This window comes from Pygocentrus nattereri, chromosome 22, assembly GCF_015220715.1.
Source record: "Pygocentrus nattereri isolate fPygNat1 chromosome 22, fPygNat1.pri, whole genome shotgun sequence".
Taxonomy (NCBI): domain Eukaryota; kingdom Metazoa; phylum Chordata; class Actinopteri; order Characiformes; family Serrasalmidae; genus Pygocentrus; species Pygocentrus nattereri.
This window is the reverse complement of record NC_051232.1, coordinates 27,747,818-27,763,400: the sequence shown is the minus strand read 5'-3', so window position 1 is coordinate 27,763,400 and position 15,583 is coordinate 27,747,818. Positions and strand designations below refer to the sequence as shown.

At 39.0% G+C, this 15,583-nt stretch overlaps 1 protein-coding gene across 1 annotated transcript in view; it reads left to right on the top strand.

The window, feature by feature from the left end:
- The window catches only part of ctnna2 (catenin (cadherin-associated protein), alpha 2), a 539,090-nt gene that overhangs the window by 430,698 nt on the left and 92,809 nt on the right, over positions 1 to 15,583 (top strand). Inside the window, exon 9 of the mRNA XM_017709467.2 lies at positions 7,363 to 7,515. Coding sequence (XP_017564956.2) covers positions 7,363 to 7,515 — 153 coding nt within the window. The remainder of the gene's footprint in view (positions 1 to 7,362; positions 7,516 to 15,583) is intronic.

The window sequence follows — 15,583 nt, the reverse complement described above, 5'->3', positions numbered from 1 at the left end:
TTAATACAGTGGATAGTATTTTCCCTGATTCTTTGTGCCGATAAATCCTCTGGCTGGCCCTCCGTGATTACAGAGTGGAGGAAGCGGGGGACGCTGGGACCTCCATCTGTCATAACAGAGCCTGATAACAGGCCGATTCCCCATGCCGAGCCCAGTCCCATTACAGGCCCACAAATGCCCTCATATAGCTAGCTAGCTCTTCCAGATAAGTCCAGAAGCTCGAAGCCACAAACACTACTTCCACACCTGTGGACAAGAATGCGTGCCTTAACTTTCCAATGAAGAGTTCTATAGCAGACTCTGGCTGCAATGATGGTTTTGTTGAGAGGATGTGCTACCACACTTGTTGGTGTGGAAGCACATGCTCTTAGTTAATGGTTGGGTACGAGTCACTGGTTGTTGTATTAGTCAGGAATTACATTGTTGTGAGAATATGCTCGGCCTCAATTTACACGCAATGCAGAACTGTACATATATTGTTGTGTAGTAAGTGCTGGTGCCAGAAAAGCTGCAAGTGGCACAAGTAAAAACATTAAAGCACTGAGATAAAAGCAACATAATACTTATATACACTAAATATTTGAATCCCAGGTTGTGGAACAATTTGCCAATTTAACTGTGTCACAAATTTTTAAAACAGGAAGCATCTTACCTAAAGCCTAAAAGTTAAATCTCAGTATTATTAAATATGTGGTTCTTAATTAAATCAATTAATTTTAATAAAGAGTGTAGGCTCAATTGGGAGTTGCCTGTGAGTTGATTTATGTAAATATATATTTTTTTGTCATCAGAAAAATGAATAAACCCCCCAAACAATTGCTTCATACTTGACATTACAGTCCTAAACTGAACAATGTTTGGCCCTTTGTTTAATAAACTTTTGTCAGTGTTGTCACACGGTGTCTCATGCAGCTCAGAAGAGGATAGGTTCTTCTTTTGAATCTTGGTCTGTCTTGGTGGCTCTTCCTCGTGCTGTTAGGGAGGTTTTCATCTGGAATGTAAGTCTCTCTTAGTGGTTCTTACTCATAATCCTGTCACTCTCATCCTCAGAACCACATTTCTATAAGCCTATTTGAGACTGTATCTGTTGATAATAGTGATATTTAAGTAAAATTGAATTGAATTTCTCAAATTCCATCTCTTCAGCATGTATCCAGACCATCTTTTATACCACCCCACCGCTCTTTCTTGCCTTGTGCTGCCCTAGACCTCCCCAGAGATCATTAAACAGGGAAGGCGTTAAACCATCCAAATCATTTACACAAACCACAGCAAGATCAAGCACTGGGTCCTCCAGCTGGGTTTCCCGCCCCTCTCTCTCGCTCGCTCGTTCTCTCGTTCTCAGCCTGCTCTCTGCTTCCTCCTTTATTTTCTTTCTCTGCCCCTTCCTTGCACTGCGCGCTGTTTCCCATATCAAAAAACGAACGCCGTTACATCATTTTGATTTGCTCTGCCTGTTTTGGTTCCCCACGCCCGTGCCAACCCGTTCATCTGCTGATTGCTCTTGACATTTTAATAAGAAACATTCAGCTCTTGACCCAAAGGCTCCCACTATCAATTCAGAATCACAAATGAAACGTTAGAAAAGAGGGAATTGAAAGCACTGATCTGAACTGGTAACGTTTTACTGTTGATAATTGGATTCCCCCCTTCTTCGTTTTTGCTTAATTGCAGGCTTGTTTTCATCTGCCTTTGAACCGCAAAAAATAAGATAACAAATCAGATGGCTGGCGAGCAGTCAAAATTCAATTAATAACCTATAGTATTTGTGGTCATATTCAATCTAGTTATGTAATAGACACTAGTGCAGTGTGTGTGTGTGTGTGTGTGTGTGTGTGTGTGTGTGTGTGTGAGTAATCTTTACACATACAATTTTGCATTTAAAAGCAAATTTGCCAGACAGACTCTAATATCATTTTGAAGATCACATCATCCTCTGTAGTTTCGGTAGGCAGAGATATTTATCACTCAAGCTTAGTTAAATATACACACTCTTTTAATTATTCCTTTGTCTGTCTCCAAATTTGCTTTGAGTTTTGAGTTGCCGCTGCTGTGCCATCTGTTTGACAAATTTGGGCAAATTGGAGGAGAGAGGCAGAGATGAGGGAACAGGTAGCCTCACAAGACATCAAACTTTTTACTGCCTTTTTAAAGTCACTCAAAGCAATTTCAGGCAAAGCAGGGTCCCTCTCTCTCAGCCTATTCCAATTTTCATTTATTCTTTCTTTTTTGTCCATTTACCTGAGAGATTTCTTGACTTGAATTTTCCTCCTCTTAAAAAAAGACATTAGACATGAAGAGTCTTGGCACGTGCTGCGTGTTATTATTACCAGCAACACAATTTGAAACATTGTGTGCAAAAAAAAAAAAAAAAACAGTCAAAAAGTGTCACTCTTTGAACATCTAAGAGGGTGTTTGATTTTGAGTGTAATGTGTTTGATGGAGCCACTTTCCTGTGCTAGTCAGGCAACAATATGTGAACCTGTCTGAGTGTATGCACGCACTTGTCTGTGTGTTAGAATTTCTGGTTGTCACTGATACTAAAAAAGTGTGGTGTAATTTCACATTAAATATTTTTCACTTGTAGGTTTTTGAAACAAGCAATGAAAATCTGTCAAAGGCACAAATGCTAAACTTTGTCTATACCACATTCGTGTTTGTAAGTGGAAGAGGACATATATACAGTACCATGCAGTTGTCAAAGACATTTATTTATTTTCATTCAAAACGGCATGTCAGAAAAAAAAAAAACACAAAACACATTTAACACCAGCTGATTATAATATCAACTGTTTCTGTACTTAGTGTGTCCACCCAAATCTTCCATTCTTTTCAGGGGACTTTCGTTTGTTTTTGTTTTTTTTGTTTTTTTTGTTGTTTTTTTTAGGAAATCTGCAGGGCTGTTTTTTTAAACCTTCAAAGTTGGTTCTCTCTCAAAGATATCATTTAAATCAGTTTTTGTGCTGAAGGTTTGGAAACTCCTGGATTTTTTCTTTTCTCCTCAGAAATATTTCTTTGAGCCATTTTAGATGTACATGAAAAAGTTACTCATGAAAAGTTCTACTTAAATATTTAACTACAATATTTGAATAGTGTGGTGGTGATAGTAAATGTATACAGTTAAAAAGTTATTCACATGTAAAGCACATTTCAAGGCTCTGTTCAATAAATTCCTACTTGAGGTCAATGCAGGTGACAAACACAATTCATCTCACACCCAGCAAAATCTTCAAATGTTGATTTTTTAATAAAGGGATGCCTACTGCCTTCACAGCAATGACTGCTTTATAAAGCTGAACTGACCCTCAGCTCTGGTCCAGTGCATTATGAGAATATAATGACTGGAATAGGATTATTTAAATAGAGGGAGATGAAAACGATGATTGCACTCAATCTTCGTGAGAAGTGTAAAATGAAAATCTCTAAGGAAAGAAGGGATCAGCCTGGAGGGGAGCATGAAGAAGAAAGCCCAGGGCATGGCTTATGTGTGAACATACAGCAGTCAGCATGAAACACGACCCTTACAGACTAATCCACTAAGCAAGTACGAAAAAAGTATCCTACTACTTATCACATACCAGCCTATATGTTTGTTTTCCTGTGAAAGTCATTCTGCTCTCCTTTTGTTCCATCAAAAAGTGGGCTACAACTTCACATCCTTCACTGGAGTTTATTAGACAGGGTAACGGGCTTCATTAAAACATTTCAATTGAGTTATTGACATGCTGAGAGATGGATCATTACCTGTGTAGCGCGGTCTGTTTTCCAAATTTCATGCTCAGGTGACCAGGGACCCACCAATGAGCGCTGCACTTTGATTGAAATCCCGAGCTCCTACACCATGTAGACTTCCCCTAGCGTGCTGTTTGGGATAGTGACTCCTAACTGAACTTGCCTCAGGACCCACATTTGTCTTTGCTAGCCTGTCTCTTATACCTCACTATACAAAACACATTATGGTATCTTACCTAACTACTGTCATCGGTGTAAATAAAACATATTTTTAACATATTTGGGCATGTGGAAATAAAAGATAAATTTTAAAAGGACTGCGAGATTCAAGTAATATAACTGAACAATTAAAACGGAAGAAATTACTTTTTAAAACTTCTGTGAAGTTAAAAAAATGCAATTTCTGGTGAGCAATAAATTAGGACACCACCACATTTATTCCCATTTAAAATGGCTAAAATCACACATAGTTGTATCACATCACGTGCACATGTTTAGAGCATTGTTATTCAGCATTTTGAACAAGGCTTGCCTTATTTAAACCTCAGACATTTTGTTTGATGCATGACTTGCAATAGCAAAAAGAAGCGCTTTGTGCCACAATTAACCCACATAAAGCAATTATTCTTAAACTGTGTTCTACACTCTGACATCTGAACACTCTGAACAGTCAGCTCTTTATTGCTTTCTTTATGACCTTTGCTAACCCCATGGCTCTAATTATGACCTTAGAAACCCCAATATTATAAATTAGGACATCCTATGAAGGCCTGTGTGTTTTTTAACATATTTGGGCATGTGGAAATAAAAGATACATTTTAAAAGGACTGCGAGATTCAAGTAATATAACTGAACAATTAAAACGGAAGAAATTACTTTTTAAAACTTCTGTGAAGTTAAAAAAAATGCAATTTCTGGTGAGCAATAAATTAGGACACCCCCACATTTATTCCCATTTAAAATGGCTAAAATCACACGTAGTTGTATCACATCACGTGCACATGATTAGAACATTGTTATTCAGCATTTTGAACAAGGCTTGCCTTATTTAAACCTCAGACATTTAGTTTGATGTGCTCCTGACTGTTAAAGTGAGAAAGAACATCATGGTGAGATCAAAAGAGCTATCTGAGGCCATCAGAAAGAAGATTCTAGCAGCTTATAAGTCTAGTAAGGGATTTAAAAAAAAAGAAAAAGATCTCCAAATAATTTTAAATCTGCCATTCCACTGACTGGAAAATAGTCTAAAAGTGGAGGACATTCAAAACAACTGCTAGCATGCCCAAGTCTGGCCATCTAAGCAAGTTCACCCCAAGAGCAGATGGCAAGATGCTAAAAGAAGTCTCAAAAAATCCCTAAAATGTCATCACGGGACCTACAGCAGGCTCTTGCTACTGTCCATGTGAAAGTGTATGCCTCTATAGTCCAAAAGAGACTGCACAAGTTAAACTTTCATGGGAGGTGTGCAAGGAGGAAACCTTTGCTCTCTATGAGAAACATAAAGGCCAGACTGAAGTTTGCCAGAGAGAGCATAGACAAAGACCAGGACTTCTTTGGACAGATGAATCTAAAATTGAATTATTTGGACACCATAACAGAAGGCGTGTTTAGTGCAAAGCAAATACAGCATTCCAGGAAAAGATCCTCATACCAACTGTGAAACATGGAGGTGGAAGTCTCATGGATTGGGGATGCTTTGCTGCAGCAGGACATTGGCCAGCTCACAATCATGAAATCCACCATGAATTCTACCGTGTATCAGAGCGCGCTTGAGGAACAGGTGAACATGCACCATGACAATGACATACCAGTAAATCCACCAAGGATTGGCTGAAAACTAAGAAATGGAACAGCCATTGAGATTCTGTGGGTGACTTGAAACAGTTTGTCCATGCAAGAAACCCATCAGACATCTCACAGCTGAAAGAATTCTGCATTGAGGAGTTTGGCAAACTTTCCCTGACGCCAGAGACTGGTAGATGGCTACAAGAAGCGTCTCACTGAAGTTATTTCAGCCAAAGGAGGTAACACTAGCTATTAGGGGGTAGGGTGTCCTAACTTTTTCCTCAGTTAGAATACACATTTTTGTTACTATTTTTTGTTTAATGAGTAAAACCATGTTCATTTTTGTTGTTTGCCTGCAATTAAATCACTTTCTTTTCCAGAGATAAATAAAAGCAAGATTAGACATCAATATGTGAACATTCTTAATAAAGTACTGAATGTTAATTTTTTTTCTCATGACTGTAGGCTTCTTTAGTGTATTTCATTAGGGATGATCTATCATACAAAGAGCTGAGGGAATACTGGTAAGGAAATACAGGGCCTTGGGAATATAAGTATGCTCATCCAATAGCTAAGTTTATAGCAACTGGCATAAGCAAGTTGCAGGCTTAAATCATCATATACTCACCTTGAACTGTGTCAAATTATTACATAAATCTCAGATAGACCTGTTTGAGTGGTTTCTTATACTTACACTAGCTTCTAAAACGACTGTTAATACTGTTTTTAGCTATGCTACGTTTGTCATACCCTTTGAGAAACTGGCTAAGCAAGTCTATTTAAGATCACTTAAGAAATGCATGTGGATTAAGGTAAGTATATGATTTAGACACAGCAATAATTGTCGAGGCATAAGCTTTAGTTGCTTGGTAGTGTTTTTGTTTTGAGGTCATGCTGAGAAAAGCAGTACTAAACTGCTGTGTGTATGTATGTATTTTTATCAGGCTGATTTCATTTTCACTGTTGGCCTGTGTGTTACTGAGTAGTGACAGGTCTCAGATGTGGGTTGTTTCGAAACTAGATCTACTGGTTTGCGGTCATTCTATTCCCTGCATCGGCAGGCAGCTGGTGTCCACTCTCCTGGCCAGCCAGAGCTCCAGTTCAAAGCTGGTGATGAATTTAGCTTCTTGGTGAGCCATAATTCATCGTTACTGTCTCTCCTGCCCTGTCAGATTCTTCGTTCTCTTTAATTGGTTTGGGTACTGTATGCGTGCGCTTGAGTGGTTGATAATTATTGTTGGTTTGGAGCATTTGCCCTTGTCTATCAGAGGCCTGTCATCTTGCCTCCTCCCCTGTGAGAACGTTCTAGAATAATGTTTCCTCTGGCCGTGATTATGACTGATGCTGACCGCGCAAACTCTTCTAGCCCCTAATGCTAGCAGGGCCGTTTTATTAATCGTTGCATCACCTCCACTTCACTAACATTACTGCAAGATGCTACAAGAGCAATTTGTGGTTTTGTCACTCTGCAATGGTATCTAATAATCCAGCAAGTACTAGTAGTAAAATGTGTACATATATCTTGGGTTTTTGAGCCCTTGAGGGAAGGCCACCTTCGCTAACCTAAAATGCCTGGCTGGTGTTATTTTCTGCTAGCTCATAGCTCCAGTGGCATCAGCATAGCCGTAGAGCTTGTACAGAATGTCCCCAGTGCCCATTTAGCCGTGTTTGGGCCGAAAGCGCATCCGTAAACAAATCTATTATGACCCACAGCTCGCCCCTTGTAAAGCTTATATAGTTGATGACAGCTCATAACGGAGACTGTTTTATAGGAAGACAGCTTGTCTTGGGTCTGTGTACTGACGCCTGCTATGTTGTTCCCTGTCTCTCTCTCCTCCTTTGCAGCTGAGGAAGGCCGTGATGGACCACATTTCAGACTCCTTCCTGGAGACCAATGTGCCCCTGCTGGTGCTTATTGAGGCAGCCAAGAGTGGCAATGAGAAGGAGGTGAAGGAGTACGCGCAGGTCTTCCGTGAGCACGCTAACAAGCTAGTTGAGGTAAGTCCTAGGTTTATTCCCCAGCACAAGAAATACCTTCCAGCGTCCTTCCACCAAGTTTGCGTGTTTCCAGTTGTGGCATACAATACGATCAAGAGCTGTGTTTAAGTTTGGAAGGTTGTAGAACTCCTGAGTTAGCTTAAACAGCAAATGTATCTAGCTAGGGTAAAGAAAATCATACAAAATGCACATACTAAGCCTAGGTCCATTTACATGGACATCTTTGGACACTGAACAGTTGACAGTGAACTCAAGTGACCAGGATAAAATCAATGTGATTTCAAGTCATTTTGAGCCTGCATTCAGACATCTCTTGTTTTGCTTCTACAATCCTTTTTTCATACAACCAGACTCCGCATCAGACCTCAGCACAGACAACATGTCAGGGGTGAACTTTTCTTATGTCATCTTCTGACTGTTAGCTTGATAAATTAGTCTTATCAAGCAGGACTGTACAGTGTTCGCATTTGTGTTTGAAACATTCTAAACAAAGAGTTGTACATTACTATTACTGGGTTTTGTTAAAAGATTTTATGTTCAAGATTATGAATCCTCAGTATATAACAGCTCTAGTGTTAGCTCTGGATTATCTTAAGCATTAGCTCATCTGAAGGTTTGCATAGAGCCTCTCAAACCGGTCCTAAGGGATGCTTAGAGTCCAGAATTTTACTCCAACCCAACTTTCAACTCAGGACTGTCAGGGGGTTCTTGAGACTGATTTGAGAACCACTGGTGTAAGGAATCAGGTCAGGGTTGCTATTACTCCACACTATGAACAATGAATGCGGCATCCTCTGCCACAATGATTTGCCCTTTTTTCTTGTGAAAGATGATTAGTCCTTATGATGCAGAGGTAAAAATAAAGTAAAACCAGAAAACTCTGGAGACAGTAAGTGTACTACATTTTTCACCTTGCTAGTTACCTAAAGAGTGCCAGAACACTGTTCTGGATCTCTCCGGCTCCATTTTGCTCCTGAGCATGACTCCTGAGCTTGTTTCATTAATGACAAATTTGCATTTAGACTCATGGCAGGGTATCACGTAAGGAAATGTCTCAGGCGGTTCATGACACCCCTTGTTCCGTGACCTCCGAGTCACCGCCTGGATCTGTTCTTCAAGAGATATGGTGGTCGGCTAAGCAGCTTAAGGAGAGACGCGATGCTTATCCGCAACTTGTGTGGCTGATATGTCAACCATGTAAAAGGCTCGCCGATAATGTATACCCTACTGAGACATGCTCTACACCTCGACCGCCTCTTTTATTCCGCGTAGCAAAGCGGTGTTGGATAAATGTATGTATTTCTGCTCTCAGCTTCTCTATCACTCTATCTCCCTCCATCTGAGACACAAATACACGTACATACTCATCAAGTCTAGAGGACAGATTCAGAGCTGAGCTTCTAGACTTATAATATAAAATAAAATGTTCCTCCAGCAATATGATCTCAGAATAGAAAGCCATGCGGGTAGCTGGCTGCTGGCTGCCCCACTGCTTGATTGCAGAGGGATCGATATGAGCCACTGTTCTAGACTGAGGTCAAGGAGCTCCAAGGGTCTGAAGCTGCTGGCTCTGCTTCTGATGCAATGTCTATAATGTAACTTCACTAGACAAATGCACTACATATACTCTTTATAATGCTCATTATATTAATCATTATAACAGTCTTCATAATGTTCTTCATCATGCTCATTATAGTACTCTTTATAATAATATTTTAGATACTCATTATAATACCCACTATAATATTCTTAGAATATGTATAATAGTACTCTTTAATACTGTATAATACTCTAAGAATTCTCATGATATTACTATTTGGCATACTCTGTATAATACTTAGTAATTATAAAGTGGATCACCGCTGTTACTACACATTAATACTCACTCACTATAACTAACTTGCTATCTAACTGTTCCCCTGTACAGCTTTCTCATTCCCTCTCTCTCTCTCATTCTGTCTCTCTCTCTCTCTCTCTCTCTCTCTCTCTCTGTGTGTGTGTGTGTGTGGTAGAGAGATTATTTACACATCAGTGTTGTAAAGGAGTTTATTCTGTGATTTACATATACAGAGGAACATTCAGCACGCACAAATGAACATGAACATTTTGTTGGTCTGGCCATGCTAGAGTCTCTAACAGGTTACTCCTGAGGCTGTCTGCATGTCTTTTTTAGTCATTTTATTTCCTCACCTGCTCTGTGTGTTTACATTTGCTCCTGTGTTCTGTAGCTCATCCTCCTCCAGGACACACTCTTTCTTTTATCTCCATAGCTCTGTGTTCCTTGCTCCTATAATGCCTTAATGGCTGCTGCTGTCTGTGTAAGAGCTTGTTAAATTATTTGCAGTGCCGTGGCACTGTGAGGATGAAGGCTATTAGGGTAAGGCTAGTGACACACATACACACACTAGGCCTGTTCACAGAAGACCGTCAGTGGGGAACTGGCTTACCCTCTAAGCTCTGTTGTTGCTTAAAGCTCTGAGACCTCTGAACTTTTATGTCTCACACTAATTGAACCACTGCTTTGGCAGCTGTACACTGACAAATTAAGTTATACCATTGCTCAACCTGTACTCATTTTTTAAAGTTATTGTATAATTTTTAGATTTAGATTTTTAGATTTAGGTTTATGAGGTTAATTTGGTAACACATTCAGTTTACATTACTTTTTTTTTATTATAATTTGGTCATTCTACCATTGCATTTGCAGATGGCTAAGCCATGTTAATGCACAATTCAAGTGTACTACACTCTGTTATATTGAATGACATCAGTCAATATGTAACACCACACACAAAATATCTGGGCTTTTCAAAAATATTGTGCACTGCCATTTACATTTTCAAGTCAAATTATATGTGCAAAAATGACAAATATTGCATTTTATGGTGTTATTTTATTTCCATTTTTAAAATCACCTAATATTGCATGATTAACACCACTAGCACAATCTGGTGACAGTCACAGACACGTGAACCTCTCAGTATTATAGACCAATTTAACTGTGGACCTCTCAGAGTTAATCTTTCTTGTTTTGATTTATACATACAAAAGTGATTCAAAAAGACTTTCCTGATTCCTGACATTTCCTGAATATGTCTTTAACATTAATGACAGAAAGTCTTGGGACAATATTTATTATCAGAATAAAATTATATTTATACATCTAACATTTGACAGATATTTTAATGCATTTTTACAAATTAAACTAAAAAAAACAAGCACAATTGTTGTTCCATATAAAAATAATCTGTGCCTGTGAAATCACTGCTGTGATATGTTGTTTTTCATGAGCAGCATGTCAACATGGAAACAAAAAAATAAAAAGAAGAATTATGTATATTTTTTAATGGTTAATGTAAGGATAGAACAGATAATACATAGAAATCTATGCTGTGGTTTATTCTTATTTTGAACTGATTTTAATGGGCTCAGATTTGTGGGACTCCATTAGAGTTGTGGGACATGAGTTTAGAGTCTAGAAGTTTAAAATCTGCACTTCCAGCAGAATGTCTCTAGTTGTATCAGTGAGCTGTGAGTGAGAAGAAATCAGTTTCCTAACACATTCCATCATCATTTATCATTCCAGCAATAATAGTGGCTTTCAAGAGGTAAAAGCTGTTTGGGCTGAGTTGCGCTAAGTTTTGGCAAGGGCAGAAGGAGTAGGGAGACTTGGTCCTTCCGGAGAGCTACCAAAAGTAGGTTTGGCTCCGAAAGCCCCAGTTTTAGTGTCTTAAGTGGGACATTGTGATCTCTTGAGGATGGGGGGGGTCACAGGCGCTAAAGTTTTTGACTGAAATGCAGCGTGATGTCAGTCTTAATACTGCCGTATCCGGACATGCTTAGTGTTTAAATTCTGATCAGGCTGTAAATACCTCTTTTCTTATTTACTGTTATTTTTTAATCTAATGGGGACCATACATGCTTAATAATATCATTGTTTTATGTTGAAAATGCACCAGATTTAGCCAAATGCCTATTTTTATTAAGATTGTATGAGATGTAACACATTGAAACAGAGAAAAAATGTCAGGAGAGAGGATTCTTAACTTTTAACCTGTACTGCATTAGTAGAAGAGGAAATTATCATTGTATAAAAAAAGACTACAATATGATGATAGTCCTGTTTTACAGAAATAGTTTTGCTATTGCTTAATATTGGGGAAAACAAAGCTAATTAAAATAGGACCACCAGCTTTAATGCAGTACATTAATAAAACCTTTTATTTCCAACCATACGCATGTTGCTTTCCCTGTCATTTTTACTACAGTCATGCTTCAATGCTGCATGTGGTGTGGTGTGACATTCAGCATGGCTTCAAATAACAAGCTTTTCATTAAAGAAATTTCAGTCTGAAGCACAATATTCCTACCCAATGGTTTTCAGTTGTTTTGCACCATACGTACTGCGTGTCGCACTTCAGATGATCTTTCTATGTATGAAGGCCTGTTATTTGAAGCCTTGTTAACACTGATAGGTTTTTAAGTAGGAGTTTCCTCTTTGTACAGCATGACACCTGCAGCTAAAAATGAAACCAACTTAACATTCTCTGCTCAAGGCTCAAGACTTGAGACCTGGGACTCGAACTTGCACACCAAGAGACTCAAGACTGGACTCTGCCTCACATGAACTGAGCTGTGAAAATCTCTGCTGAGGCCTGTTGATGCAAAATATAAATCAAATGTAATGCATTATACACATCACTACTTAACTAAACAGCTTAATTACACTGGAATATGACAGGAAAACTCTCTAAGGATTAAACAAGTAGAGTAAAAATCTCTTAAAATACAGTGTAGCACAGAGCTGTAATAGTCGAAAGTTAGCCAGATCAGTGGTCTGAAAAAGGAGGAGGTAGTTAAATAACAGGCTGATTGCTGTGTGTAATGTAATTTTTTTTTTGTCACTGAGCTTGTTTTGGTGGTGAATAGGCTTTGTCTGTCTTTTCATTAGCATGTGCAGGAGTGTGTGAGCTCTTCCTAATCTCATCTCTCTCCATCTCCTTCTGATCAAGCTGAGGATAACACTAATTAACAGATGTGTGCACTTATTGGCAGAGAAAGAGAGAGACAGACAAGAGAGAGTGTCCAGCAGCCAGAGTGAGCAGACCTTGTGTGTTATTTATGATGCAGATTATGCGACCTTAATTAGCCAAGATTGCGCTGGAGGTTGGAGATGTGTTAATAAAATGAAGGGGGTTTGCAGGGTGAGGGGCTCATCTCTCTCTTCCTCTCTCCCCTTCTTTCACCTGTGACATCACATTATTTATCTGTCATTTTAAAATCTTATGAAACTCTGATAAACCAGTTATGGTTGAGGTAAGGATTAGGGACCCACATCGCAAACTAATGGGGCAAAATGCTTTATTGTAGCAGCATTGAAAACTGTTAACGTTTCTACTAACTATACATACACACATAAAAGAGAGACTGCATTGCATGCAGTCAGTTAGAAGGTCTATAATAGATGGTATAACTATGTTTTGTGGTTTTACTGTTAATGGTAATTTATTAAAGACATCTTAACACACCAGTCATGCCACTGTTGCTAACTACACATGTAATCTCCTCTTTTTTTACTGCAACACAGTGTGCAGCACTATGTTTTTAAAGTATATAATTACCTGGTATATTTATGTTGACTCCCCTGCGATGGACTGGCGACCTGTCCAGGGTGTATCCTGCCTTCCGCCCGATGACCGCTGGGATAGGCTCCAGCACCCCCCGCGACCCTGAGGGAGAAGCAGCTTAGAAAATGGATGGATGGATTTATGTTGACTTTCATGTTTTTCATATTTATGGTTAGCAGGTTAGCTCACTTGTTAACTGCGCCTAACTGGAAATGTCTAGTGTGCCTACAGCTTCAGGGTTAGGTTCTGCACTGAGATTAAGAGTAAGTTGGGTTAGGTTTAGAGTAGTGTAAGTTGAGTGAGGTTAATGAGTTAGGTTTTGGTTTGTGAATAATTAAGGACAGAGGTAGAATTCATACTGAACCAGGCTTGAGTTAGGATTAGTTTTGGGGTTTCATTTTAGGATTAAAATAACTATTACATTTACAATAATTGAAAAGTTGAATTTAGGTGTATTTAAACTACATGTTTGAATGTAAATTTAAATGTACAACAAAAAATGTAAAGACAAGATGTAGTCTATGCATCTGCACTAGACTATCAATAACACAGGACAGTATGTGGACCTGAAAAAGATACTTGTTGCTCATCACACTTTGCCTTTTCATCATTTACCTCTATAGCTACTGAAACACACAAAGTGTCCTCCAAACCCCTGGCTATTTAAATTTCATCCCACCCATGTCCTTGTGTGCACTGGAATCCTAAGCTACCAGACCAGCTCTTGCTGATCGCTGCTATCTTTTTTTTTTTTTTTTTCCCCTACTGTTCTTGGATCAGCTCTTCTGCCCTGACTCTCACCCTCAAGCACCATGAAGGAAACCACAGAGCTGACCACAGATCATAAGTGAAGGGCAGATTCTTGCTCATTAAACGTGAGCAGTGGATAATGATAAGAGCCTCTCTCTGACCTGCCCGTGCTCTCCTGAGGCCACACTCTTCAAAGTGTTTGCTGCCCATGACGGCCCGCTGCGTCTGAGCCTCTCTTAATTGACGCTCTCCCCTATTTATCTTTTGCTCATTAACACCATTCCACCGTCTGGTAATTGCATTACCACTGACCAAAACCTTGACATGCTTTCATTAATTGAAACACACAGGCTATAGAGGATATTCATCCCAGTTGATACAAGGAATTTTCTCTTTTTTTTTCAATTTTTTTCTTCTTTGAGGTGAAGTAATCATAGCCATTGCGTCGTGAGGGCCTAGCACTGTTGAAATATTGGAGGGGCTTTGCATAGGGTCAACAATAATCCAATTTTTTTTCTCATTGAGTTCCCCTTCACTCTACTGAACATTGCATAAACATTACACATACATAGTACATTAGTAGAGTACTACTACCACTGAAATATGGGCTGTAGTAAGTATAAAAATTGAATATACTATCCCCCTGGAATGCTATGCAGCTAACTTAACTATGGTTAATTAGAAACAAGCTACACTTGGCTTACTAGTACACTGCTCTTCAATCGGAATAAGATAAGCTAGTATTAATTAATGTTGGTTGCATTATTTTTAGGTTTATTTTTACATCACCTTTTTATATAAGTTACACACGTAACATGAGTGCTCATTTGCTGAAAAAAGCTAAACTAAACTTAATAAAAGTCAGTCTGCACTTGATAATTGGTTAGGCTATCTAACCCGATACCAGGTAAGGTAAGGTAGCATCAGTTGATGATCAGTAATGTCACTTTTGCAGTTTACTTTTGCAGTGTGTCACCCAGTGACGACAGAAGAGGCTAACCCTCTCAAATGATTGCAAACAGGAGATCAGACCAGGTTGTCCAGTCTGCAGTTTGCATGCTAGGAAGCAAAAGTGGCCACTGCACTGTCCACTCTGCTGTAATTTAATTGCTAGAAAGGAAATATGACGACTGTCCTGTCGGTAATTTAAGCAACATTAGTATTAGTGTTTACTTTTGTCGTTGACTGAAAACCATTTGCAGTCAGCACACACAGGCAATAAGAAATATTGTTATTGTGTTAGTTCTCTGAAAGTATATATCAAGTTTAATGACTCACTATAGGCTTGGGAACTCCATCACTTGCAGAAAGTCTATCTTGGAATATGGCACTACAAGTAAAATCAAAGGTTTGAGGGGCTGCTGGCAGAAACTTCTTAACACTTTTGAGAACTGGAGTACCCTTCAAGGAGGTGAAAGATATCCCTCCAGGCAGAAGGTGGTCTGGGAATGCATTTCTTTTTGGGAATCAGAAAGCAGTACCTTTTTTTGGTCCATTTAGAGAAGTAATTGATTCCACGCTGATATTTAATGGTCTGCCTAATGAGTCACAAGATAGCACATAAGATCTCATGACCTCTGTGCTTTTATGGCAAAATCTATTATTATCATTTTTGCTTGAGAATACTGTGGTTTCAAAAGTGGCGCACACACATCTCTGATAGGGCTTCCAGCCCCCCCACCCCAAAAAAT